We start from the raw sequence: 27,873 nt of genomic DNA, 5'->3' as shown, positions 1-27,873 counted from the left end.
ACTCAACCAGACCACTTTGGCGTGGCTGTTTTGCATCCTTCTGCCTTTTAATTTGTTGACTTCCCACAAGGAGCCAGTGCCTATGAGTAAGGCAGAGCTTAGGTCAGCAGTTTGACTCTTTGCACCTTAATGTTGGGAGGCTTCATGAAGGGCATTAAGTCTTGTGTCCATTGATGCAGTGACTTTGTGCTGTGTTAACGGGGCATAAATGACTGAGTCTATATTCTGCTTTGTTCATCCTGGGACTTAATTTTATGAGAGAGAAATATAACAATGATTCAGTTTACGAGGTGACAAAAGAGCAAGGTAAAAAAGAATTAATTTCAATGTAATGGATTGAACTTCTTTTTTAAAAAAGCATAAAATCACTTAGCTAAAATATCAGCCTTTGGGAGAAGCTTCTCCCATCCTCCACAAGTCCTGGCCTTCTGTAGTTGCAGCCAATGAGCAAAATCAAGTGTAAGGAATTTTGAGATACAAAATTTATATTGCAAAGGTGTCTTAAAATAATATTTATCTTTTATACACAGGAGTGCACTGCAAATTTTTGCAAAGTGCATCTAATTGAAGAAATTATGAATAATTACAGAGAAATACAAAAATTGTTTCTTCTAAGTGAGTTTCTGCAAACTCAACATATATTCAATGGAGCCAACATTATTGGTTATGCTGGAACTCTTTCACTGAATGAAAACTTCTGGGCAGATTTTCTCCAGCGATGTATTGAAACTACAAAGGTTGGATAATATAATTACATAGCGAAAGGTGAAAATGTGATCACATAATGTAGACCCCCGTAGGGATATAACAGGGGAATTCAAGCTTGGACTTCAGCTCCTCCAACATGAAATGCTTTGTCCCACCTAAGGGCCCTCATACATGCTGTTCCAATCTCTCTTCCCTTCAGTGTTCAAATGAACAGCTCCTTTTCATCTTTCAGGTCTGAGCTTAAATGTCATCACTTCAGAGAAGCCTTCCCAGTGGACCTCTGTGCAGGAGGCTTCCTCGCCCCCCTCACTATGATTCTCTACCCAGATTTCTTTGTTAGCTTTGATCATAATTTAATATTGTACCTCTATTTGTTTGCTTATGTGTTTGTTCTGTCTCCCACAATGGATTGCAAGACCCACCAGGCACAGGATGTTCACAACTGTTTTATTCCCTAAGGTATACTCAATGTCTCTAAGAGCACTTGAGATATAAATAGGTGGTCAGTAGATAAATTCATGTGAAAATGATAATTATGGCATTGCCATCTCAGTGGAATCACAAATGAGACTGCTATCTAATTTGTGAGGCAGTTGGTGCTATCTCATCTGGTTATCTCATCTTCTGGTTATTCAGACTTAGGCAAGGAGCATCTTTTCTCAATGCTGTTAGCTTTATTTCAATTGTATTTTCCTGAAAGCATATTGTATCTACTTAGCTGGAAATGGGGTGAGGGGTGGGAGCACCCCACATGCATTTTGAGCACTATGATCTCATTGTGAGCAAGGCCTGGGTCTTACTCATAAATTTATCCCCAGCATTGAGCACAACATCTGGCACAGAACAGTTTCCCAGGAAGTGTTTGTCGAATTTAATGAAATTGAGATATTTGAAGAACTTTCTGCCTCCTCCTTGGAAGAAGGAAATTGAAGCAATTAAAATAATGCTCTCTGATTTTCTATCAACCAAGTTTTATGGGGGTAGGAGTAATCTTCCTGGCAGATCATAAAAGATTGCACAGTTGAGTAAAGTATATGACAAAAACAGAATCAAAGCTACCTCCCTGAATATAGATTAAAGAGAAGTACTTATTACAGTGCTACAGAAGTGAATTTCCTCTGTGTCTGCCTCACTATGACCAGAAAATGTTTCATTCTATTTCTTTGAGATTATAAATTGGAGAGCGATGTATATACAAGGATGTATATGGAAAGAGAAAAAAGCTTAAATACAGACATATTCCTAGAATTCTGCGGGGGGACTTTTGCATTGCTTCCCTACCTTTAGGATAGATTTTTCTTAAAAATAATAATAATAATTCAGGCTAGACCAACTCTGTTCATCTCCAAGAAAGCACTTGCAATTTTCTCCATGGTATTTTATCCCTTTCAGGAAATAATTTCTTATGTAGCTCAAAGAGCTCATGCCATGCAAGGGAGAAACTTTGAAATAAAGATGAAGGCTTTATCAGTCCGTTCTCATACTGCTATAAAGACATACCTGAGACTGGGTGATTTATAAAGAAAAGAGGTTTAATTCACTCACCATTCCACATGGCTGGGAGGCCTCAGGAAACTTACAATCATGGCAGAAGGCAGAGGGGAAGCAAGGCATGTCTTATTTGGTGGGAGGAGAGAGAGAGAACAAAGGGGAAAGTGCCACAGACTTAAACCATCAGATCTCATGAGAACTCACTATCATGAGAACAGAGAGGGGGAAATCCATCCTCATGATCCAGTCACCTCCCACCAGGTCCCTCCCCTGACACATGGTGATTACGATTCAACATGAGATTTGGGTGGGGACACAGAGCCAAACCATGTTAAAGGCCATCCAGCATTCCATTCTTTACCTGGGAGCATTTCTTTTTTTGAATGATTCAGCAGCTGATCTTCAGCCTTCATTTCCAGGCTGGGCCTTTACTATTTTTATTTCTTTAGTTTTCTTTAGTTTACTATTCACCTAAACACATTCGTAATAAAATAATACTAACTAGCGCTTATTTATTGAGGTACTTGGGACTCTGACAACCTGGGATTCAGATCCTCAGCTCTAGCGCTTTATAGCTTACTGACTAATTCGTGTATATCAGCTTCTTCATCTGCAAAATGAGGTAACAATAGCAGCTCCCACATACTGAAGTTTGCAGTGAGGGATTAAGTGAGATGCTGCCTCTGAAATGCTTTGCTCAATGCCTGCCTTATACACATTTGGGGAAAAATAACTCTTTTGTTCTTTGTTTATGGGTCAGTCACTGTGTTGGGTGCATTATATCTATTTATAAATAATTTTAATCAAACTACACAAACTTCAGGGAAAATATAGTTATTTTCGTCTTACAGGTAAAGGAACTGAGGATCTGAGAGGTTGAACAACCAGATTAGAGGGGTAGAAAGTCTTGAATTCAGAATTTTTGGATCTCAGTCTAGTGCTCTTTTTACTGTACTATAATACATTCTCTTTTGAAAAAAATCAATTAATGGAGACTTTATTTATTATTTTTAAAATTTTATTCTGTACCATGTATGATCACCTTAAATCTACGCATATAGCCTTTCTCTGGAATTCTGTCAATTACTGAACATATTTTTGCTTTTGTATCTTAGCTCAGGAGACTGTTGTGTTTTTATGAGGATTTGGAACTTTAATACTTTTTATTCACCTCAGGATTGGCCTCATTCTTAAAGTGCATCACTGTGTTGATGCCTCATGTCCACCTTCTAATAGCCAGGAGGTCTTTTTTCTATCTTATAGACCATCTCTTGCCTACAGCCCTCTATACAGATTCTAACTGATGTGGGTATAAATAAATGTCCAGTTGCAAACATTAGAAAACTCAATTCAAGATTGAGTCAAAAAAGAATTTTACTAACCATTTAGGACAGGAAAATCTAGTGGTATGAAGTTTCAGGCACTAAGACATCCAAGTCAGAACTTGGGCTTCTTCTCTACATATCTTGGCCCTTGTTTGCTCTCTGTTTGCTTTACTGTCAGTCAGGTTCTGTCTTAGTGGTGGTGGGATAGTTCAAAGAGCTCTAGGATCATAGCCTAGTCTGTTTGTAAGTTCAGCAGAAGGAAAAATGATCTTCTAAATTTCTGAGAAAAGTCCCAGAATTGAATCTCATTGGATTCCAGTTGATAATGTGCCCATTTTGAATCAATCACTGTGACTAGAGGTTGCATTGCTCTAACTGGCCAACATGAGTCACCTGACCATCCTTAAGGCTTTACTTGAACCTAAGGTACTGTGAATGGAGGAAGGTAGATCCCCAAGGAAACTGGGTAACTCAGGGCAAATAGAACCTATTTGTCTATGATTATAACAACTCTTTCTATATATTTTCAAAACTTTAATCTGTGGGGTCATGGGTGTTTGCCCAATTCCCTCAAAGTATTCTTCATTCTACTCCCACCGATGCAGCTGCTGGCTTCCAAGGTGACCCGTGTCCCTCACCTTGCTTTTCCCCCAACCCTTGCTCTGTTTAATGGTATTCCCTTTTTTGAGTTATTAAAGACCATTACTGGTCAATTAGCAAGATGTACTGTTCGCCAAAAGAAAATCAGATGTGTAGATCAGAGTAATACTAGGTGACAGTTGTGGGTGGATTTTTTTTTGGAATTTTGTTACATGTATTTATCTTGGACTCTGTCCAAGGATCTTTAAAAAGTATTTGTGTAATAGTTGTATTTTTAAGGTGATCTTGCCAGAGCAAAGTAGGACCTTGGCCATTAAGTGAGGACAATCACCAGAGCAGTAAATCCTGCCAAAAATGCATGATGATGCAACAGAAGATGACCTCAGATCACTTTTCTCCTGCCCTTTGGCTCCCATAACTTCCGTTTCCTAGGGCTGGGTAATTTTTAACTTTTGTGTGCCATCTCTTGGGCCCTATGTTTCCTTTTTAATTTCACCTCTGGGTGTCTCTTAGTTTAAGCAGAGTAAAGGAGAAATCCAAAATCCCTAACCTTAGCCATTTCTTATCCAAGACTAGTCATTTACTTATTCCACCAATTCAGTAAGCAATTTCTAAATTTCTAGTAGCATCACGACCTTCTCCAGCCACATCCTGTGGTTAATAATATGGGCATTAGCAATGGAGGGAGTCCCAGCTCTGTTGTTTATAACTATCCACATGACCTTGGATACATTACTTACCCTTTTTAAGTTTTTGCTTCTTTATTTGTGAGATGGGATTAATAACACTACCTCATAGGATTATTATAGAAATGAAGTGAGCTAATAAGGACTTCAGAGCTCCCAACACATGGTGAGCGTTAAGCAAATGTTAAGTATTATTATTATGACCTAACTCTTTCATATGCTTCAGTTCAAATTAGAATCTTTATGAAAACTCCACACTGTAGTGTCCATTTCACTGATGGAAGGTCAAAATCCCAGATGGAGGACACCGCAAATAGAAGTGCTGGTTATTCATTCATTGATTCCGTCAACAATTATTTATTGAACATGTGCACTCTACGGGGCATATTTGCCTGTTTATAAGTAAAAATTCTTTACAAATCCTGGATACAAGTCCTTTGCTTCCTCCTCTTCCCATTACTGGAAGAGATTGTATGGAATTGGTGTTATTCTTTCTAAAGTGTTTAGTAGAATTCATTAATGAAGATAGCTGGGACTGTAGTTTTCTTTTCTTGGAGGGCTTTCAACTATGAATTTAACATGCTTAATAAATATAGGACTATTCAGGTTATCTACTTCTCATTGAGTGAATTTTGTTAGTCTGTGTCTTTCATCCATTTTATCTAAATGGTCTAATTTATGTTCAGAGAGTCATTTGTAGTACTCCCTTATCTGTTTGTATCTGTGTAGTTCATAGTTGATATCCCATCTTTCATATCTAACATTGATAATGTGTCTTCTCTCTCTAGTTTTTTGGTAAATCTACTGAGAAATTTATCAACTATATTGATCTTTTATAAAAACCAGCCTCTAATATTATTGGTCTTCTCTATTGTTTTATTTTTTCTTCAATTTCATTAATTTCTGTTTTTATATTTATCATTTTATTACTTGTGCTTGCTTTGGTTTTAGCTGGCTATTCTTTTTTCTTGATTCTTAAAGTGGAAGCTTAGATTACAGATTTCAGAACTTTATTATTTTCTAAAATAAGTGTTTTATGTATAAATTTTCTACTAAGCACTGCTTTAGCTGCATCTCACAAATTTTGATATGTTGTATGCTCATTTGAATTCAATTCAAAATATTTTTAAATAATCCTTGAGACTTCCTTGTTGATCAATGAATTTCTCAAAGTGTGTTGCTTAATTTCCAAATAACTGGAAGCATTTTGGATATCTTTCTGGCTATTAATCTAATTGATTCTGCTATGGTCAGAGAACATACTTTGTATAATTTCATTATCTTAAACATAATGAAGTTTGTTCTGTGACCCAGCATGTGATCTGTTTTGGTAAATGTTCCATATATACTTGAAAATAGTGTACATTATGTTGTTGTCTGGGTGGGATATTCCATAAATGTTCATAAGGTCAGGGTTTTTGATAATGTTGTTTAGGTTTTCTATATTCCATATTCTTATGGATTTTTTGTCTACTTGTGCTATAAATTCCTAAAAGAAGAGAATTGAAGTCTCTAACTATAGTTCTGTATTTGTCTTTATCCTTTCAGTTCCATCAGCTATTGTTTCATCATTATTGAAGCTCTGTTATTAAGTATATACACATTTAAGGTTGTTATATCTTCTTGGTGAGCTGGCTCTTTTGTTATTATTATTATGTAATTTCTCTATTCCTGATAATTTCCTTTTTCTGAAGTCTATTTTGTCTAATAGACTTACATTAATATAAGTTTATATATTACTAATAATTATATTAATTTAGAGGCTAGTTTTCTTTTGATTAATCTTTTTATGGCAGGGGCTTTCCCATCCTTTTACTTTTAATTTATCAATAACATTGTGTTTGAAGTGAATTCTGTAACAGCATGTAGTTGGGTCTTCTTGTTGCTTTTTTATCCAATCCAACAATCTTCAGCTTTTAATTTACGTGTTTAGACCATTTATATTTAGCTTAAGTATTAATATGGTTATATTTAGGTGTACCATTTTATTATCAGTTTTCTATTCTCTTCCTCTTTTCTGCCTTTCAGATTATTTGAAAATTTCTTGTCATTCCATTTTAGCTTATCTGTTGGCTTTTTTTACTATACTTTTGTTTTATAACTCATATAGCTGTTTCTTTAGGGATTACAATACTCACACCTAGGTTTTCTCAGGCTACTTAGAGTTTACTATATCAACTAAAGTATATATACCTTACAACTGTATAAATTCCTTGCGCTTTACCCTTTATGCTGCAGTGGTCATATTATTGAATCTAAATATATTAAAAATGCTATCAGATATGTTACAGTTTTCACTTTCAACAGTCATACAAAAATATGAATGTTACACTGTTTTGCATGTCACCCTTTTATTAGGGCCATGTCAATCTTCTCTGTGTGGTTTCTGTTTTAGAATATGTGCTGCCAAAGTGAGCACTTAATATGTTTTTAGAGTACTTTCCTGGTAAAAATTTGTTCAAAACTTGCACCGCATTTGTGAAACTATGGGCTGGAAGTAGACATATAGTGTTTTTCTCTGGACAAAGCTGGAACTGACTCTAACCAATTATTCTTTAACATTAAAGGGTACAAAATAAAATCCTTTTATCTTGAGCTCTAAGGCATAATATGAAATTGAAAATAGAAAATATGCACAGAAATAGTTTATGGCCAAAGAAGAACTTTTTTTTGCAGCATGAAGCTTTATAATATCAAAACTATAAATTATCTGCAGGGATGTCCAAATGGGAGATATTTCCTATAAAATGTTCTTGAAAGGAATCTGTCCAATTTTCTAATAGCAGTAGGTATTTGGAGAAGTTAAAATGAAAGTTAACTCTGATAGGTTTGGGATTAAGGAAAGGGAAATCATACCACACGTTGTTTAGATCATAGTCAAGGAAATGATCTAAAATACGTGTAACACATTTTTCATTAAAACAAAAAACAAAAACCCTCAAGGCATTTTATGCATATAATTTTGTTTGCTACTACCACATTGCCATTATGAATATTGCCCCTACTTCAATGCAGGGATGTTTTGAGTCTGTGCATCATGCAGTGAAGGCACCAGTCTCCCTCTGTAACCTTGGTCCTTCCCTAAAGTATGTAGTCATTGGCTCAGAATGTACAACTGTGAAGGTGACCGTTTCTCTAAAGGCTTTGGTGATGTAAGCCTGAAACCAAGCAGGAGGAAAGCAATTAAACATCACCTTCATTAAGCTGTAATGTACCAAGAGGGTTGCACGTTAGGCTTGGTGACTGCTTTCTTCAGGAAGGAGGAATTTGCAACTAGAGTCTGTGGAGAAACAGCCTGCCATAAAGGGTAGTGAGGGCGCCTTTCCCTATTCTTTGCCTATCAGATGCCTGACCTTTCAGGAAGATTCAGCTAAAATGCCTTTGGCTCCATGAAGTCTTTTCCTCTCCTCACCCCAACCATGGTAAATAGCATCTTTACATGACAGCTTGTATAGCTCCTTCATCTTCCCAATTCATGTGGCAGCCTTAGTTTTCCTTTCATATAACTATTATTCTGAAAGGGATTTTGATCTCTGTTAAGACCGTTAAAACTATGTCTTCATTTTCTCAAAGTGACTTCCATAGTGTGCACTAAGAAAAGCAGTTTACAGAGCAGTTGAGAGGACAGGCTCAAGTCTGTCTGGGTTTAAATCCTGACTTCATCATTTCCTAGCTGAATGACTAGGGGTAAGTTACTTAAATAATTCATGTCTCAGTTTCCCCACTTGTAAAATTGGGATCATTATACTATTTGTAAATATTATACAAGTTCAGACATGTAAAGTGCTCAACATTTTTGTCTAGCACATAGTAAGTATTATTACTTATTTTTTATTAAGCAATGAATTTTTTTATAAAGCTATGAAACAAATACATGTTTTTAGTAAGGCAAGACAGAGCACAAACAGGATTAATTAAAGAGAAGCCAAAGAAGACAAAGAGAATTCCACCAGATTCTGGTGCAAAAGATTCAGTAACTATTTTTTAAAGAAATGAAGGGTGGGAATGTTTGTTGGTACAACCACTTTAGAAAACCTATGGCAGTGTACACATAAGGAGAGCATTCTCATACACTACAACTCAACAAGTCCACTCCTAAGTATACATCCAAGAGAAAAGTGTCTGTGAATCCAACCAAAAGATGTTTGATAGAATATTCATGACAGATTAGTCATGATAGTTAACTGCACAAATGTCCATCAACAGAAAATGAATAAATAAGTGTGAATGAAGTAAGATCAGAATGAAGTAAGATCAGAAAATAGAGGAAGAAATAGAAAGAAAATGAAAGAAAGGGGAAGAAAAATAAACAAACCCAGAAGGCTGAAAGGCATGGATCCTTCCCTGAGCCGAACCTGACCCAGCTGACTCACCCCTGTGCTCCAGGCGCCACCCCTGCCCTGCCCCTCCCCGGCAACTTACTCTCCTTTTGCTCAGGCCAAGGATGGCAAGTGCCCCTTTTGGTGGGGGTTCTGAGCATCGCTAAGACAGGAAGGGTTTTCCAAGTGGGTAACGCTGGTAGTGGAGTAACTCGGAGGAGCTGACGCTTTATTAAAGAAACAGAAGACTTGAGAGCCATCTCCTCTCTTCCTTCCCCTTCCCTTTTCCCCTTCCTCTTCCCCTTCCCCTTCTCCTCGACTCTCTCTCCCTCCCCCTCATTATCAGCCCCCAGGACATGTGGCTTTGCCAGGGCCAGCTCTGTCCCCGCCTCCTGCCCTGCCGGGTCTTGGGGCGGGGGCCGTGGCCCGGCCCAGGCCGGAGCTCCCGGGGTGTCCCCGCTGCGTCCCCGCCCGGCTGACCCCGCCCTGCAGCCGTCGGCTATTTTGGGCGCGTTGGCGGCGGCGGGATCGCTGACAGTCGCGGATCCTGTGACACCTCCGGGCAGCCCGGCACTTGTTGCTCCCAAGACCTGTTGTCATCCCCTTAACCCGGCTTTCACCGTGGCCCCCTGCCTCCTCCCGGCTTCGCTCCTTTTCTTGTGAGCACCTGGGACACTGATCTCTCAGACCCCGCTGCCAGGGCTGGAGAAATAGATGGTTTTGTGAAAAATTAAACAGCGCCCTGAAGAAGGGCCCCGCTGGGCAGCGGCAGGAGCGCAGAGTGCTGGCCCGGGCGCTGCAGAGGTGGCGCCTCCCCGGCCCGGGACGGTGGCCCCGGGCGCCAACGGCATGACAGACTCGGCGACAGCTAACGGGGACGACAGGGACCCCGAGATCGAGCTCTTCGTGAAGGTAGGTCGGAGTCCAGGCTCCCGCCGCACCTGCCGCACCTGCCGCGTCTCCCGCCGGGCTCACGCACCAGAGCGCGGGGTGCACTGGACTTCGGACCCTCCCAGGAGGGCGGCACGGAGCCCTGCGCTCCCCCATGGCCTTTCCGCAGGCCAGCGCCCCGCTGCGAGGCTCCTGGGCGGAATGGAGGAAGGCAGGTTCCGGCAGGTGGCTATCTTCTCGGAGAGTTGACCTGCAGTGTGTCAACCCCCGCCCCCGCCTCCGCTGTCACCGCTGGGAGTCCGAGTCCAGAGCCCTGCCCGGGCGCGATTCGGGCTGGTCCTGAAAGATGTCCCCAGGTGTCGGGATGCCGCAGAACCTGGCTGGACCCGTGAACCTTTCCTCTAAAACGGGAGGAGGGGAGGGATGGGAGAGAAACGTTATTGACACAATTATCTTTGGCAAAGCGAAAATGACATTTCGTAAAATTCCCTTTCTCTCTTTTGCTCAGAGATCCTAAAATAAAAGCCAAGGAGACAAAAGTGTTTTCTTGCTTGGTGACTTGCAAAGCAGAAAACAAGCTCTCCGTTCTCCGACGTTATTATTTTTGTCATAATCATAATTTTTCAAGGCAGTATCGAGGAAATGTTAGGCGTTTGGTAGTACGGAGAGCCTATCGTTCAACCTGATGCAGACAGGGATGAAGGAGCACAGTGCAAATTTAAATGAAGTCGCCTTGCTACCTGGACAGAAACTGCCTAATGTCAGAGCTGCTGTACTTTATTTGCAACCTGTAGGAGGAAGGATGGAGGCGAGGCCGCGGCGCCGTTTCCTGGTCCGCCGGTGTAAGGAGAAAGAAACATTTGATCAGCCCTTGGTGCAGACGCTGCAGAAGTAGGGAAACCTGAGGCTGCGGAAGAGTAGCCTCCAGGGCTGAGCAGAAACAGTCGCCAGGACTTGGGGGAGGGGAAGTCGGGGACTGCCTGGGCGCCAAGACCTTTCACAAAGGGGGAAAACCTCTCCCAGTGCAAAGTTTCCCGAGAAATATGCAGATCTCTGAGAAGGGAAGAGTCACTGGCGCCTGTCAGGGGCCTCCTGGCAGAATTTAAAAGGCGTAAATATTCCCTGGAATTGGGAAAATGTTATTTTGCCCCAAAAACCCTTTCTACAAGCTAATTAAATAGATGTTTTGCAAAAAATATGAGATCTACATATACCGTGATAACAATCCACGGTCCTTGGTACTTTCTGACTCCTAAAATATATAAAAATGAACTGTGACTTACTTTACACTTGGTACATGATCTGTCTCCATTGTCCCAGGCTACCACAAAGGTGTGTTAAATTTCTTCTGCTGAATTTTACATTCTTTGTGTTTATTTTTCAAGCTTACACCTGACATTTAGTGACACTTGCTTTCTTCAGCCTATTCTCTTCCCACTGTGGTCCCTGTCTGCTCCTTTGGTTTCTGGGACTCCCCCACCCCCGCCCCAGGCAGGATTTCCAGGTCCATTGACAGACCCAGGTAATAAAGGAGGTCATGTCTCATCTGATGCTGGGCAATGTTGGACCTTAGGGCAGCGGGGGGGGGGGGGGGGGGGGGGTGTTCTGAACCCCATCATCCAGGCCTGGGGCCTAGGGAGTGAACAGGGAGAGCTTTAACAGAGTCTTGCTGCTCTCCTTGAAGAAAGCGATTCTAGGACTTACTCAGATTCCCTGAGAGTAGGGAGTTTCAAGGTGTCAAGTTCCTGAAAGATATTTGAAACACAAATTGGTTCTTTAGAGCCAAAGGAGCCCTTTGCCCCACTCCTAGGTGTGGAGACCGATTCTATCCGCACCTTTGGAATTTTCTTGTTGGCAGTGTTGGAGAGTCTCTCCATTTATATAAAAACCTTACTGCACAATTTGCAGCGTTCCCCAAAGAATTCTAAAATGATTGTGTTATCATTTGTTTTTTCCCTAAAGGAAATCAATCCATGAGAGCCAGGCAGGCCTTCATGGCTACCTCAAAAACCAGATTGATGGGGAGATCAAAACATCAGGTATGAAAGTTGTTTTGACCCCTCCCTCAACCCCATTTTTTTTTTTTTTTTGAGCTTCAGGTTAGCAATTCTCATTTACAAGTAAATGGCACAAGTAAAGGCTAGAAATATTGTGAAATAAAGATGCTGCCCAGGCCTTACCTGAACTGTGTCATTTGAGGGAAGTGATGTCATTGTGGACAGAATCACACTCTTCCAAAGTTTGGAGCTTCTCTGAAGTACATGATTCCCCATGAAAAGAAAGGCCTTCTTGTTGATGGTGTCAGGTAACTGAAGCACTTTCTGCACAGCAGAGTGGGTTGGTTTCTATGAAGACTTCCAAGCAGGGTGGGTCCCACCCAGTTATAGTCATGACTTGGCCATTTTCAATACCCCCTTGGAAGGACCTCCCAACCTCTTGTTTCCACTGGGTGTACCACTCTAAATCACAGTCACCCAGTGAGTTTCACAAGGACATGTAATTGTCTCCCACGTCAATTGATAGTCATTATCTCTTACTACTACTGCTGATAACGATGATAAGAAGAAGGAAAGATTGCAGCATATTAGGGCATTAAAAGTATGTTCAAATACCTTATCTCATTTGATCCTCAGCAACTTTATAAGGTTTGATTCACTCATGTGAGAGATAAAGAAAACAAATAAACTGGATTCACGGGGACCTCATGAGACTCGCTGTCAGAGCACTTGATGAGCTGCAGTTTGCTCTTCTTATAACAGCCCAGGGAACTAAGAATGATGATGTCACCTGTTCTGTTGAACAATACATGTGCTCACAGAGAGTAGGTGAAATGCCTAAAGGTAGACAGCAGATAGCATTCAGATCCAGTCCTCAAATCTAACAGTTTAGACTCTGAATTTCTTGCTTTTTTCCTAACACCTTTACGTCAGGCCTAGTACCTTATTTTACGAAGTTAAGCTTTCAAGTGCCATCATGATGGCAATTATTTACGTTATTAATCCATTCTAATGTGTTCACAGAATGCTTCCAAGGAGACTAACCCATTTCTGCTATGTACTCCAAGTTTTCCCTTTTGGGGAACATTCTAACAGTGGCTTTTAAGAGATTATTTCCCCACATTTTTAGTTTCTTCAATAAGAAATGTTAGATCACATCAACTCTGATTCTAATGTTCCACAATACCTGTGGATGGGGCAGGGATTTGGAGACAGTATGTGAGTTCAAGTCTTGCCTCTGCTTCTAATTAGCTAAATGACCCTTAACAAATTATTTAACTTTCAGGAGACTCACTGGCCCCCTCTTAAAACAAGAGCATGTTATAAATAAGGAGACCATACAATTTATTGTCCAAACCTAGACATTTTTGAGAGTGAAAAGGGGATGATATCAATAATTAGGCTGGAGCCACAGGTATAACCCGGGATAGTTTGGGAGCAAATCAGGACATGTGGTCACTCTGGTTATGAATATACTGTCATTGCAGATTTGCTGTGAGGATTCCAAGGGAGCATATAGGTGAAAACACGTTGTAAGTTGAAAATTACTATAAACACACTGACTTGAATAATGTTATGAGTCCCACGGCAGACTGAACCTTTCTGGATGTGCACGTCCCTGATTTGCCTTGGGAAACAAAGGCTTGGCTCCTTCCTCACTTGCAGGGATATTTTGAGAGTAAATGAGATCATATGTAGCTTGGACTTTGATCATAAGGGGAGGACAACAGGCTAGAGATAATGGCAGTGAGTGTGGTTTATTGAAAGAAATAGAGCAAGGAAGTAAAAGCAAAACAGAAAGCAATTTGAAAAGACAAACACAGGATGTGCTGTGTAGGTTAGATCAAGGCATTCCACCCATTTTCATTGCTTCCTCCACTCCCAGTCTCACCCCTGGACCCCAGAAGTGACTATGATACAGACAAACTCGTCACGAATATCTCTTGCACCAGGAACTGAGGTTTCAACAGAAACCAGTGGTTCTCAGCCTTCGCTACTTATTCAAACCATTGAGAGAGATTTTAAAACTTCTGATGGCAGTTTGCTCCCCAAGGCGATTACATCAGTGTCTCTGTGTGTAGGACCCTGAAACAGTGTTTTCATATCCACTCTCAGGTGACCCCAGTGTGCAGCTCTGGTGGAGAGTCACTGAGTCATAATCAGAGGCAGGTCCAATAATAGGCAGCTTCTGCCACCGCTGACATAGGTGGCCTTGCTAATGCTGATTAAATGTCCAGAACTTCTAACAGCCTCAGGGCATCACAGTCAGGAGTGTTGTTGATAGAAATCTAGCATCCAATCGGTGCCCAGTTAACAGATGCTGACGAACTATTAAGCCCTATCCACAGGACTCCAGAACAATCGTGTATAGGGTTGGTCTAGTCAAATAATCATCAATTCTGCATGCGGGAAGTAAAACAGAGTCCTGCTAATTGTCTGATGGAAACGACTAGTTATTTCATTTATTGAGTGGCCCAAAAGGTTCTGAGTGATGCAGGGTGCAATACAAGTTGTGGTGATTCGTGGTGTGGTCATCTGACTTCCAGAACAGATAGGAGCAGATCTTGTGGTGTCGCCTCTATGTCCCTGAGCTGCTGTGACTGCCTGGTCACCTTGGGCAGCTTGCCTAAGCATGAGCTCACTAGGTTTTTAAAGTTCCCTTCATCATGTTAAGCTACTGTGTTTTTCTTTCCCACTATCTCCAGGTTTTGGTCTGTAGTCAATAATGCAATACACAAATTTGCCTGCCCTGCTATGGCAGTGAGTGCTTCTTCTCCTGGTAACATGTCCCTGGAGTGCTAGCCTCAAGGGTTGTATGATGCATATCTGAAGTGCATCACAGGGTGGTGGGAGTGAGAACTGGGTCTGCAGAGGCTGATGCCCACTGCTAGTAGTATCAGCTCCTGCCTCCTTGATGACTTGTGTTGTCTCTTTGGGCGTTTATTGGCTCCCTCCACGCAAGACAAAGCGTCTGTCAATTTAGACAGTCAGTTAGGTCAAAAACTTCTCATTCTTGGTTCCCTTTGAGTTGTCAGCTGCTGGGCCCATGTTAGTAGTGGCAAGAGACGTGGTGGAAGAGTGAGACTTTGGTGTCAGGCTGTGGTTCACCAGTGTGTTGGCCAGGATGGGCTGCCTGACCTCTCTGGACCACAGATTTTTTTTTTTTTTTTTTTTAACCAGTGCAATGATAATAGCAGCAGCACATCTCTCATGGAGTTGGTGTGCGCATTTCGAGCTGAGTATGGATCTGGGTTATTAGTAAGACTTTCTCTGTAGGCTCCATGTAGCCCAATAAGTAAAGGTAAAGCCCTTGAGCCTCCCTCTCTTGATGTGTACAAGAAGTCAGAGGCTCAGTCCTACCGGCTGAATCTCACATCTCAGAACCAAGATACTTCTTGAAAGAAAATACAAGTTTCCAAAGCAGGTCAGTCAGGGAACTGGAAGAGAAATGTTCCCGATTGTTGGAGCTGACCCCTGAGAACACAAGCAGTCTATCTCATTGCTGCAGACCAATGGCAGCTGAAGTACAGTGCAACCACCACTGGATCTGGCTGCCTCTGACTGGACTGCTGCTCCACAAGCTGGAGCCCACTACAGCCCATGTCTGGAGTAATGTGGTTGGCCTGACTGCGGGTTGGGTGCAGATCCCTGACCCATTGGATTCTTCAAACTGAAGGGAAGTTGATTCTTCCCATCAGTTGCTCCCTCATCTAAGAAAGCTCCTACATAACTCCTTCCCCAAGGCTCCTGGTAGCGGGACAGGGTACAGGATCCTCTTTGTTTTCAAGAGGATCCCTGGTTCCCTTTGCAGATTTTCCTACCCCCTCCTCAACAACCTTTCAGCTATGCTTAACCATAGGTGCTCTCATCAAAAATACTCACACATGCACAAATATTATCTCTCAGTATTATGAGGAAAACGTTGCAGGCTCTCGCTCTCTGGTATCTATTAAAAAACTATTACCCAGAACACATCCTGAGTTGTATGTGTTGTCAAGACTGGAGGAACTAGAGATAGTAAAGAAGCAAAGTGGTTAAGCATGAGTTTCCTAAGATGTAGGTCTGTAAAGGGCTCTCTCTACCCAGGGTGTCTCAAATCTAACACTGCTTGTGTTCTGAGGGGTCGGCTCCAACAGTCAGGGCCATTTCTCTTCCAGTTCCCTAAATGACAACCTGCTTTGGAAACGTGTCTTTCCTTTCAAGAAGTGTCTTAGTTCTGAGATGTGAAATTCTTTAAGGACAAGTAAGATAAATAGCCTACTGTCTGAACTGAAATGAGTTCTTCCCTGTAAAAAGAAATGGAGTTGTTAACTTCTAGAAGTTCTCTCTAGCTCTGCTGGCATTGGAAGAGTCTTTGGAACCCCTTTATTGTAGCACTGGAGGTAAACCATGGGTAGGCTGGTGGTTCTCAGCCTTTGGGGCATGAAAGAGTCACTGCATATGCCTTCTTCACTTATACCTGCCCAGGTCCTGCCTATAGAGATTCAGATTTAGGAGGGTGGGGTGAGGCCCAGGCATCTGTATGCTTAAAAAGCTACCTGCTGGTGACTCTGAAGCTCATCAAAGACTGAGAACCACTGGTGCAAACCATAAGTAAATAGGGCTGAACTACTCAGTGGAGCATCAAAAGGACAAAATATGGTCCAGTCCCTACTTGACACAAGCATTTCACAGGATGGAGGAGGCCGAGGCAATATGCTGGTTCACATGAATCACTCCACATTGACCTCAGATAAACCAGAAAAGGGAGGAAAGAAATGCTTTTGACCTTTCTTTTGTAACTTTTCTTTTCTTCCTTTGTATATTTTTTATTATATAGGAGTGACACATAATTTTAAATGGCAATGCATGAAGGAGATAGTAAGATAAAGAATATAGGGAGTTAGGGGATAAAAGATAATCAATCAATAAATATATGAAAATACTTACAGAGCACCTACTCTGTGCCAGGCTCTGTGAAAGCTGAAGGGGGCTGGGGGAGATCAGAGAAGAAGATGGGCTCCCAGCAGCTCGTGAGGGTGCCACTGAGGAGTGCAATGCAAACAAGCAGCAGTGGCACATGAGGGACAGGAATGAAATGAGTCATGCATATGATGGGACCAGTGTGGCCCAAATGGTGCCTCCAGGCCCAGCTTTGGGTAGGGTGGGACCTGAGTTATGTCTTGAAGAATGATCAGGATTCAGAGGTGACCAAAAGTGAGCAACCATGTCAGGTCCAGCAAAGGTGTGGAGATGAGGATGCTCAGGGCTTATGGGTACGTGGGGTTGGCTGAAGCAAGTGGTATATGGAAGGAGCAATTGGAAATAGGACAGCAAAAAAGCCAACAACAGCAGAAGGAGGGGGCCTTGAATGGGAGGTAAGTGGTATCTGCTCCCTTGTAAGTAGTGGGGAGTAACTGGAAGTGTCTACACACAATAGGAGATTGATTTGGGTTACGTTTAGAAAGATTCATAGCTAGACTTTGTGCTTTAGTGGGAAGATCAATGAACTCAAAGTATGATGGATACCCTAAAAGTCCTGACTTTACCACTACATAATCTATGCATGTAACAAAATTGCTCATATACCCCAGAAATTTGTGCAAATGAAAAAAAAAATTATGGAAGAAAGAAGACCTGGATTCCAGGTCTGCCACAAACTGGTTGCGTGACTTGCTTTAAGATTAAGTCTATTTTTCCATAAAATGTGATCAACATTCATAAAACCATAGAATTTATTATTTGGAAAAGCTTCCAGAAGTCATCCAGTCTGACCTTCTCTGATGAGATTAGTTCACAATCTAACATTTTGGGATACATGCTATGTGGGTTTAAGGAAGAGTAGTGAGATAAAATGTGAGCTGCTACTGTTTTTGCCATTGCTATTAGGGCTGCATTCACTGTGACCATGTTGGAATAAGGAGAGCCCTGAGGCAGAAGTCAGTGAGGAGGCTATCCCAGTGGTCCCATCATGAGGCCACATGAGTCCAAACGAGGGCCGAAAGACAGAGTGTGTTGTGGAATAGAGAAGTGAATACAAAATTAGGTGCATGCCTTGGAAGAAGCCTGTGCAAATACTGTGTATTAAGGGCACCGACACTGAAGACTCAGCAGTTTCCTGGTACATTCACCCCTGGACAGATTAGTGTCCACATCAAGAATGGTGCTATCTTTGATGGGCTTGACCATTACTGTCTAAGATATTGTCAATTGAAGAGTACAGACAAACTGAGCTTTAAGTTTCCTTTTAACTCTGAAAGCCTATATATCCTGTGAGGAAGGGAGTTGCTGTTCATTAAAATCATTTGGATTTGGAATGGTTTAATTTGAAGTACTGGCAGGTCAGTCCCGTGCAGATGTTCCTTAGAATGCTGGAGAATCAGAGCTGAAGATCAGAGGGGGTCAGGACTAGGGATGTTTATCTGAACTTCTGCTCAGAGCTACGGTTGACAGAGGAGGTTCCCCAGAGGAGAGCGCATGGAGAAGAAGTACAGAAATAAGGCCATGCTTTAAGAAATGTCTTTGGGGGCTGGGCGCAGTGGCTCACGACGACTGTAATCTCAGCACTTTGGGAGGCCGAGGCGGTCAGATCACGTCAGGAGATAGAGACCATCCTGGCCAACATGGTGAAACGCCGTCTCTACTAAAATACAAAAAATTAGCCACGCATGGTGGCACGCGCCTATAGTCCCAGCTTCTCAGGAGACTGAGGCAGGGGAATCGCTTGAACCCGGGAGGTGGAGGTTGCAGAGAGGTGAGTTTGCACCACTGCACTCCAGCCTGGTGACAGAGCAAGACTCTGTCTCAAAAAGAAAAAAAGAAAAAAGAAAAAAAAAAAGTTAAAAAAAGAAATGTCATTTGAGAGGGAGGAATGAGGCACATGAGGAGTTAGCCAAGGTGATCAAGCAATAAGAGGTAGGAAATAAATGCAATGTCCTAGGCGAAGGAAATCATATGAACAATGGCTCAGAAGCAAGACAAGTCCAGATGTGTCCCAGAAAACTCAGAGCTCTGCTTGGTTGTGGTGAAGAGGGTGTGAATGGATATTGGGAAGGCAAATAAAAATATAAGTAAGGGGCCAGGCGCGGTGGCTCATGTCTGTAATCCCAGCACTTTGGGAGGCTGAGGTGTGTGGATCACGAGGTCAAGAGTTTGAGACCAGCCTGGCCAATATGGTGAAACCCCCGTCTCTACTAAAGATACAAAAAATTAGCCGGGAATGGTGGCACATGCCTGTAATCCCAACTACTTAGGAGGCTGAGGCAGGAGAATCATTTGAACCAGGGAGGTGGAAGCTGCAGTGGGCCGAGATCACATCATTGCACTCCAGGCTGGGCGACAGGGCAAGACTCTGTGTGTGTGTGTGTGTGTATATGTGTGTGTGTGTATATATATATATATATATATATATATATATATATATATATGGGCTCTGTCCCTCTGTCCTAATCTGTTTGAGCTGCTATGACAAAATACCATGAACTAGGTAGCTTATAAACAACAGAAATTTATTTCTCACAGTCCTGGAGGCTAGGGAGTCTATCAGCGCACCAGCGGATTTGGTGTCTGGTGAGGGCCACTATTTGGTTCGTAGCTGGCACCTTCTCACTGGGTTCTCACATGGTGGAGGAGAACTCTATTCTCTTCAGCCCCTCATGAGAACACTAATCCCATTTGCGAGGGTTCTGCCCTCGTGACCTAATCACCTCCAAAAGCCCACACCTGCTAATGCCATCACCTTAGAGATGAAATTTTAACATAAGAATTCTGGGGAGGGGGGACACCAACATTCAGACTCTAACAGATCGTATCATGAAGTATCTCTGATGGCAGCTGGGGGATCCAGACTTTTGTTTATAAAGTGGAAGATTGCTGTGCCCCTACCTGCCTATGGAGCAACTGTAGTTTAAGAGGGAAGTGCTTAATTATCTAAATATGGTGTACCTGGCCCTGCATCTGAGGAGGGGTGTTTTGGCGTGGGAGGCCTTTGCAGCACATCTTGGGTTACCCACAGGCTTTGGTGTAGAAATCTGGTGCTGGTTACCCCACATCCTATATCAACCTCTATGGACCTTGGGTTGATGGTTTCTTTTCCACTTTTGTTTAACATTATTCTATGGTAAGGGGTAAAAGAAACAAGTGTCTGACTGGAGGAGAAATAACACAAAAGGGGAAGGAGGGGAGGATGTGCAGTGAATGGAGTCCAACTGGGAACCCATTACCTAGAATAGAGACGAAGTAAACACCATGTCCCAGTTACTCTCTTAAACATTCAATTTGGGAGGTTGCCATGGCAACAGATAGAGGTTTCTTGATCCAGCCCAAGGCTCCTCTCCTGTCAATGTCCACCTCTGCTTCCTAATGCTGCCAGAGTGCATAGGCCCTGTCAACACCAAGGGTGAAGGCGAGGAGCCATCTCACCTGCCTTTTATTCATTTGCACATTTGCTCTCTGCCACATTTTATAGTCATAGCATAAAATCTAGAGACAGCAGTGTCTTTGGAATTTGCCCTTGAAACCAAAGGAGCCATATGTCCGTGGCCCTTTGTCACAAATGCCTCAGGTTTTTCTTGTGGAATTGAGGGTTCTGGGCAGGCTCTGGGAGAGGGGAGCTGTGTGGGGAAAGTTATGTGGCCTTTCCTCATTCAGGTACTTTGTGAATATAACAGGGATCTGATCTGTGTGGCAGGATTATTATTATGAAGTCAAATAGGATAAGAAACATGAACCCCTTTTGCAAACTGCAGTCTTCACTGTTCATATGTCAGGTACTGTCCTGCTCGGTATAGGCCTACTGCTGAAACAGCAACCTGCCAACTTGTTCACACAGTAGCTCAATGCAGTGTTTGGTGAGTGGCCTCCCTGCACACTGTAGTTCTGCCACCCTATGGGAGTGCTAACTCCTCTACTGGGCTCTCTACCGTCAGCCAGCACAGGGAAGATTGAAGTTGGAGGACAGCATGGTAGGTTTGCATTGTCGAATCACTTCCACCCACTTTCCATAGTCCAGAGCTCAATCCTGTGGTTATTTCTCTGTGTAGGGGAAGCTGGGAAGTGTCATCTAACTGTGTTCCAAGGAGAGAAAGGAAGCAGGTTTGGAGCTAGTCTCTACCATAGAAACTAAGTTATGTATTCTTGTTTCCTACTACAAGCTGGCATCCTACCTGCAGCCTCTCTCACCTCTTGTCCACCATGCTTAATACTGTCCACTTAATCTTCCTAAAGAAGAATCTTCCCCTTTATCACATCTATTCCCCATCTTCTAGATCAACTTCAACGGCTTCCAGCTGATACTGAAGCTATTCTTGCATTCCTTTTCCCAGTGTTATTTCCCATATTCATTAAAGTGGTTCCTTCTGTGTCCATACAGTTTTTTGAAGCATTTCTGAGTCTCTTATCCTTTAAGGAAGGAAGATAGTTAATCCTCTCACCTACCAGGTGACTTGTCAGGTGCCTGATGGGTTCCTCTGTACAAACTTAGAAACATGGAGATCTGGACTCCATACCTGACCACTCTCCACCAGAACAGGGTTTCCCAGTCTTGTACAAGCATAAGAACTACCTGGGACATTTTCCAAACTCCAGCCCAAATGTGTGAATCAGAGTCTTCAGGGAAGGAGGTCCCAGATATCTGCAATTTAACAAGTGCTGCCGGTGATTCTTGTGCCCAGCCTAGTTAAGGGAACACTATCCTTAACCTAACCAGGGCCCATGGGAGTATCCAAAATCCACAAGGGTGAGTCTAACAGTGGAAATTTAAAGCCCTGTGACATTCAAATGTAGGAGAGATTTGGTAGGCAAGCGGTCTTCTACTGCTCTCAGGTCACCCTGAGGTATATAGCACCTCAGTCATTTTATATAGTGACCTTTAGCCTTAGGTTCTGCTCCATGGCCCGTGGAATTACACAAACAGTTGCAGCCTTGTCTACTGTTTTGTTGGTGTTGGTGGCGGTGGTGTTGTTTTTGCAAAGCTACTCATCCCTATCCTCAAAGTATAAGGTTCTTGAAGAGGAGAATGTTGGGAAAGAGATAGCGGGGATGGAAGAGGGCAAAGTGTAGGTGAGACAGAGGAGTACTGAAGTGGCTTATGATACAGAAAACCCAGTTTTCAAACCCCAATCCTCTTTGGTCCCATGAGCTGTGTCTCTGCATTTTCAGAAGTCGGAGAATCAGTTTGGAAACCAAATAACAGCAACAGTGGCTAACTGCTATTCTGAACACCTTAGTTACGCTGATTCCTTGAATTCCATGGAGTAGGTCTTGGTGCTATTCCCAATTTACAGATGAGGAAGCTGAAGGTCAGACTGAGTCCCCTCTGGATAAATGCACAGAGCTAGAACATTGTAGAGCCTGGCTTCAAACTTCATCCCCTGGCATCAGAATCTGTGCTCTTTCCTGCCTCACTTTACCCAGCCCCTTGTAGCTTAATAAGGAGAAATTGCTGCACTAAATCAGAAGGCATTTTTCCAATGGTGAGCAAGAGTGAGATGACCAAGGTTTTGCCTTTCTTTAATTCTCTACAGATGGCAGTGAATAGTCCAAGGTCAAGGTCAGATTCCAACACTTAAGACAAGCAAGCAGGGCAATTACTAGATAGGGTGAGTCAGAGCTGCCTAAAGACCCACCTGTTCTAGAGTCTCCTTCCCACTTCTCTGCCATAGTGACATGAACTCCCATTCTTTGATCAACCCCTTTGGATTAAGGAATGTTCCTTAGAGGTCCTTTAAACAATATACATATGCTACTCATAGTGGGCTACCTATGGATGCAGTAGCCCCAGCTGACACATTAGCTGGGATTACTTTATCAGGTCAGTAGGCAGAAGGAAGAGGACCAGAAGGAAGCAGGTAAGAGAGACCAGGAGTATCGCATGCCACTGGGGAAAAAAAAGTGCACCCACTGTGCACTGTGGCACTGTGGGGGTGGCCACCAAGAGCAGATTTTGTCCCCTGGCCAGTTTGCCCAAGAGGTGGCCTTGGCCCAAGTGTGTCAGCAGGATTCTAGAGTAAGCTTTGAAAATCATCTTTGAAAGGATGAAGCCCTTGACTTGAGAGAAATCTTATGTCTATTCCAGTCGACTCTTCTTCCATTACTAAGACCTAGACTCATTTACAGATATGTATGGCAGAGTCCCACAATAAAAAAAAAAAAAAAAATACAGACTATTCGCCAGGCACTATAAAGGTGAGATATAACAATAAATCTAAAGAATTTTATAATATTGTCCATGGAATTCAGTGGATTCCATCAAGTCCTCGCAGGATTCTAGCAGCTTCATTCCTCCTCAAGGCCCAGACAAGTTAGGCGGTTATAGCACCACATAGGAGACTGAAAGCAGGGGTGAGAATAAAGCTGCTGCTGAGTTGAGTTTACTCCCTGGCAGGGAGGGGAGGGGTGTCCAGCCTCACTGCTAGGACTTTCCGAGTCATTCTAAGACACCTGGCATGGTCAAGGGTAGCAGGATCAGGAAAGGATTATAATAGATATAATTTGTAGAGCATCTCTCTCCTATGCACCAGACATTGTGGTGACATTCTGTTTAATCTAGTATCCCTACTCCTTTAGATATATTGTGATTGTTTTACATGCGAAATCTGGCTTCTGAAAGGTTAGGTGTTTTGCTGAGGGTCCCATGGAAAGTGGCAGAGTTGGGGTTCAAAGCCAGGTCTGACTAACTCCAAAACCCTTTAATGTATGTTCATAATTAAAGACAATAAAAATGAAGTCAAGGTTCTTGAAATGCACTTTTCCATGCGGCAGCTGTTTACTGAAGCCTACCAGGTGCCAGGCCCTGGGTCTTGTGGGGGAAGTCAGTTGGACCCTGGCAGAACTTGCGGCCTGGGGGTCTGGGAAAGTGGCAGCCACTGGGCATTTGGAAGGACTGCAGGGGGAGGGCAAGAACGAGGCTATGGGAGCTCCAAACCAAGGGACATGGTATCAGGAAAGCACTGAGCAGAGTTTGGCAGCACAGGCAGGGAAGAAGTTGGGGTTCAATTCAAGTGTGCAATTAGGGGAGAGGCCCAGCTAAGCTCAGGCAGAGAAGAGGGAGAAAGCCATCCACCTCTTCCCCTCTCTCTCCTGTAGATCTGTTGCCAGGTCAGATTCCAGAGCAGGTGATAGAGGGACACCAGGCTCTCCACCCTGGCAAGACCCCAGGACCCTCTCTTGGTACTCACCTCCCCCAGGAGAGTAAGGACACTGCTGGAGAAAAACCATGGACTATCTCTTCTGGTTCCTCTCCCAGTTTAGGTCACCCTAAAGGTTGATAAGAGGCTTATCTAGGCCTAACACTCCTCAGAAAACATTTTCCATCTGTGTGCCAAGAATTGCTCTAACTAGGGCGAGGCACTTTTCATTCCAGAGTGGAGAAAAATGCCTCTCAAAGGGAATGGCTTGTTGGTGAACACTATGGAGTGAAGGAATACCCAGGCTTCATTTTAAAGAGTGGTTATCAGATGCACCTAGTTGACGAGAGGTTTGTGACGTAGGGGATGGTCAATGAAGAGCTGGAAAAAGAGACCCTGTGATATGGTTTGGCTCTGTGTCCCCTCCCAAATCTCACCTCGAATTGTAATAATCCCCATGTGTCAAGGGAGAGATCCGGTGGGAGGTCATTGAATCTTGGGGGTGGTTTCCCCCATGCTGTTCTCGTGATAGTGAGTGAGTCTCACGAGTCTGATGGTTTTATAAGCATCTGGCATTTCTCCTGCTGGCACTCATACTCTCTCCTGCTGCCCTGTGAAGAGGTGCCTTCTGCCATGATTGTAAGTTTCCTGAGGTCTCCCCAGCCATGCAGACCGGTGAGTCAATTAAACCTCTTTTCTTTGTAAATTACCCAGTCTTGGGTATTTCTTCATAGCAGCATGAGAACGAACCAATACACTGGGGATGGAAGACAAAGACAATCTGTGTCATGGCTCTGCTCCTTGGGATCGGTACTGACTTCCCATCAGCTGGGTTCAGATGAACAGGTGGTAATAACTGAAAACAGTGATCCTGAAGTCACAAATCAGATGGATCCTTCCCTCATGGTGGCTGTCTCCTTCAAAGGAGCATGTGCACCATCATCTTATTATTACACAGACATACACAGTATGTGTGTGTATTACGTGTATACAGTTAACCTCCAAACAACACGGGAGTTAGGGGCACCAACCCCTCCATACAAGTTGAAAATCCATGTATAACTTTTGACTTCCTAAAATCTTAACTACCAATAGCCTACTACTGATGGGAAGCCTTATGATAACATGAATAAGTAACACACATTTTGTAGGTTATGTGCATTATATGTGGTATTCTTACAATACAGTAAGGGGATAAACAAAAATGTTATTAAGAAAACCATAAGGAAGAGAAAATAGATTTACTATTCATTAAATGGAAGTGGGTTATCGTAAGTCTTCATCCTCCTCATCTTCACATTGAGCAGGCTGAGTAGGAGGAGGAGGAGGAAGAAGAGAAGGGGTTGGCCTTATTCTCTCAGGGGTGACAGAGGTGGAAGATCCACTTACGCTTATCCATGTATAAGTGGGTCTGTGCAGTTCAATCTTGTGTTTTGCAAGAGTCAACTGTATACACACACACATAATATACAGGATACACATATAAATTTTATGTGTATATATAATATGTATACATATACTTTTCTCCTGAGATTTGAGGTCCAAAACTGAAATAACCACATCCACATAGTATCTGGCACACACCATGTACCCAGCAAATGATATTGCTGTGTAAATCCATAACCATCTTTGCATTTATTTTATATTCACCAATTGTCAAGTAATAGAGCATTACAGTGGAGTTCAGGAAACTTGATTTTTGGTTCTGCTTTCTGCCATTCAGTTATTTTCAACTGGCAGCTTGGGTTTCTTCATCTCTAAAATAAAAGGATTGGATAAAATGATACCCGAGGTCCCTTTCAGCTCTAAAAGTTGATTCTTTGATTCTCCCGTGTACCTCACTGTGTAAGGTCCCATGGGAGGTTCCAAAAGGACTCTGCTCTCAGGGAGTTTACAGTATACTTGGTGAAGGGCCTTGGAGCTCCCATAGCCTAGGTTGAGGTCAGCAAATGTTCTCTGTAAAGAATCACAGGGTGAATGTCTTAGACCTTAAAGGTCTAAGTCTATACAGTCTCTGTTGCAGCTACCCAACCATGCCATTGTAGTATAAAAGCAGCTGTAGACAATATGTAAACAAATGGACATACCTGTATTCTAGTAACACCTCGTCTACAAAAACAGGTGTGGGTTGACCCCTGACCTAGGTACCCCACTAAGAAGGAATTGAACTGAATGTGGCATGATGCTTAGAGTTGTGGATTTGGCCTTTGCTGCAAATGGTGATGAGGTTGGAGGAGCTGCCTTCAGTGGGAGTGGACATATTCACCTGTCACTGTCCATTCCATGAAGCACTGAGATCTGGCAACCTTGGGGTTGAGTTGTAAAACGAAACACTCTGAATTACTTGGAGAACATTCTGATGTGAATCCAGGTTATTAATATTCCTATCCTGCATGTGTTGAAATATTCACAGGGGCTGAGGCTTAGGACTTTGTTGCCAGGTCCATAGAAAAGTTTCTGTGGTTGCAGACCCAAGTCCTCATGTAGGAGACCTCGATGAAGGCAGAACTCATTCCCTGATTCTACCACTATGCCTTCTCTCACTTCCCCTGCACTTGGGGTGCTATTCTGACAAATCATTCCCTTGATATTTATTGCTTAGCCTCCTGGCTCCTGCCAAGCCACGTGCTGCTGACACATGCTGCTCCTCTGGGCAGTATCCTAACATCTGTGTGCTGGGACATAGCCACCTGCCTATGGGAAGGTAGCTAGTCTTCCTAGTGGGAACTCACAGCAGGTCTTCCCAGGATGTCACCATGTGAAAAATATAATGATTAGCTCATTTCCAAACCAATTTTGCACACCAGGTGAGACAGCCAAGCCACTCAAACAGGAAAGCCATTCTGTGAGGCCCCAGACAACCACTCCCAAGGACAGATTACCTGAGAAAGGAGAATACTGTCTTATGAGGTCACGCATTCCTAATGGTAAACACTCGGGGCAGTTTCTGCTCTTGACTCCCCTACACCCTTGATCAAGATACTTGGCCTCTCTGGGGAATTTTTCAACCATGAAACAGATGGAACCACATTCCTGGGCCTGCTGGGTGCTGGCCTTAATTCAGATTGTATAAACTCATGGAATCTGCTTATAGTCTCTGGCTTTGGTTAAGTTACTTTGGTTAACTTTCACATTAGCCACTTTCATTGTGTGTGTGTGCGTGCCTAATTTCCTCATGTTCCAGGCCTTTTTCCATAGTCTCAAATGCCATGATCTGGCAGGAAATTGGTTCTTTCTTATGCCAACAAGTAATAATAAAGGGCACTTTTGCCCACTATTCATATGTTTGTATTTTGGGAGTATTTTTTAACTGATTTTGTTGCTGACGTATGTAGTAGACGTTTGTCCTTCTTCATTGCTACCCGGTGCCATTTGAACATGCTTCTTAGGCCCAGCATCTTCAAGGCAGAAGCCAAGAACTGGCTTTCTAACCCCATTTCTCTTTTGCTTAATTTAGCTAAAGTGAGTTCTATGGTTTGCAACAAAGAGCCCAGATCATTATTTCTTTTCTTTTCTTTCTTTTTTTTTAGTTCTGGGGTACATGTGCAGGATGTGCAGGTTTGTTACATAGGTAAACATGTGCCATGGTGGTTTGCTGTACCTATCAACCCATCACCTGGGTATGAAGCCCAGCATGTGTTAGCTATTTTCCCTAATGCTCTCCCTCCCCCTATCCCAGCCCCCAACAGGCCCCAGTGTGTGTGTGTTGTTCCCCTTCCCGTGTCCATGTGTTCTCATTGTTCAGCTCCCAC

General features: G+C 42.9%; 1 protein-coding gene and 1 non-coding gene across 4 annotated transcripts in view; one reads left to right on the top strand and one right to left on the bottom strand.

Annotated features, from left to right (window-relative positions):
• CLIC5 (chloride intracellular channel 5) overlaps positions 1 to 27,873 on the top strand; it is a 173,396-nt gene that overhangs the window by 52,157 nt on the left and 93,366 nt on the right. For 2 of the 3 annotated variants that reach the window (XM_025382425.1, XM_025382426.1), the window contains exon 1: positions 9,631 to 10,041. The exons of the other annotated variant lie outside the window; for it this stretch is intronic. In XM_025382425.1, coding sequence (XP_025238210.1) covers positions 9,979 to 10,041 — 63 coding nt within the window. In that variant the 5' untranslated portion in view covers positions 9,631 to 9,978. Of the gene's footprint in view, positions 1 to 9,630; positions 10,042 to 27,873 lie in introns of those variants that run through there. 3 annotated transcript variants of the gene reach the window in all.
• Positions 7,123 to 7,229, bottom strand: LOC112623922. The gene has a single exon (XR_003119271.1). It is a non-coding gene; the product is annotated as a U6 spliceosomal RNA (small nuclear RNA).

Source organism: Theropithecus gelada, chromosome 4, assembly GCF_003255815.1.
Source record: "Theropithecus gelada isolate Dixy chromosome 4, Tgel_1.0, whole genome shotgun sequence".
NCBI lineage: Eukaryota > Metazoa > Chordata > Mammalia > Primates > Cercopithecidae > Theropithecus > Theropithecus gelada.
Note: the sequence above shows the minus strand (reverse complement) of the source record. Positions and strands in the feature narration are given on the sequence as shown.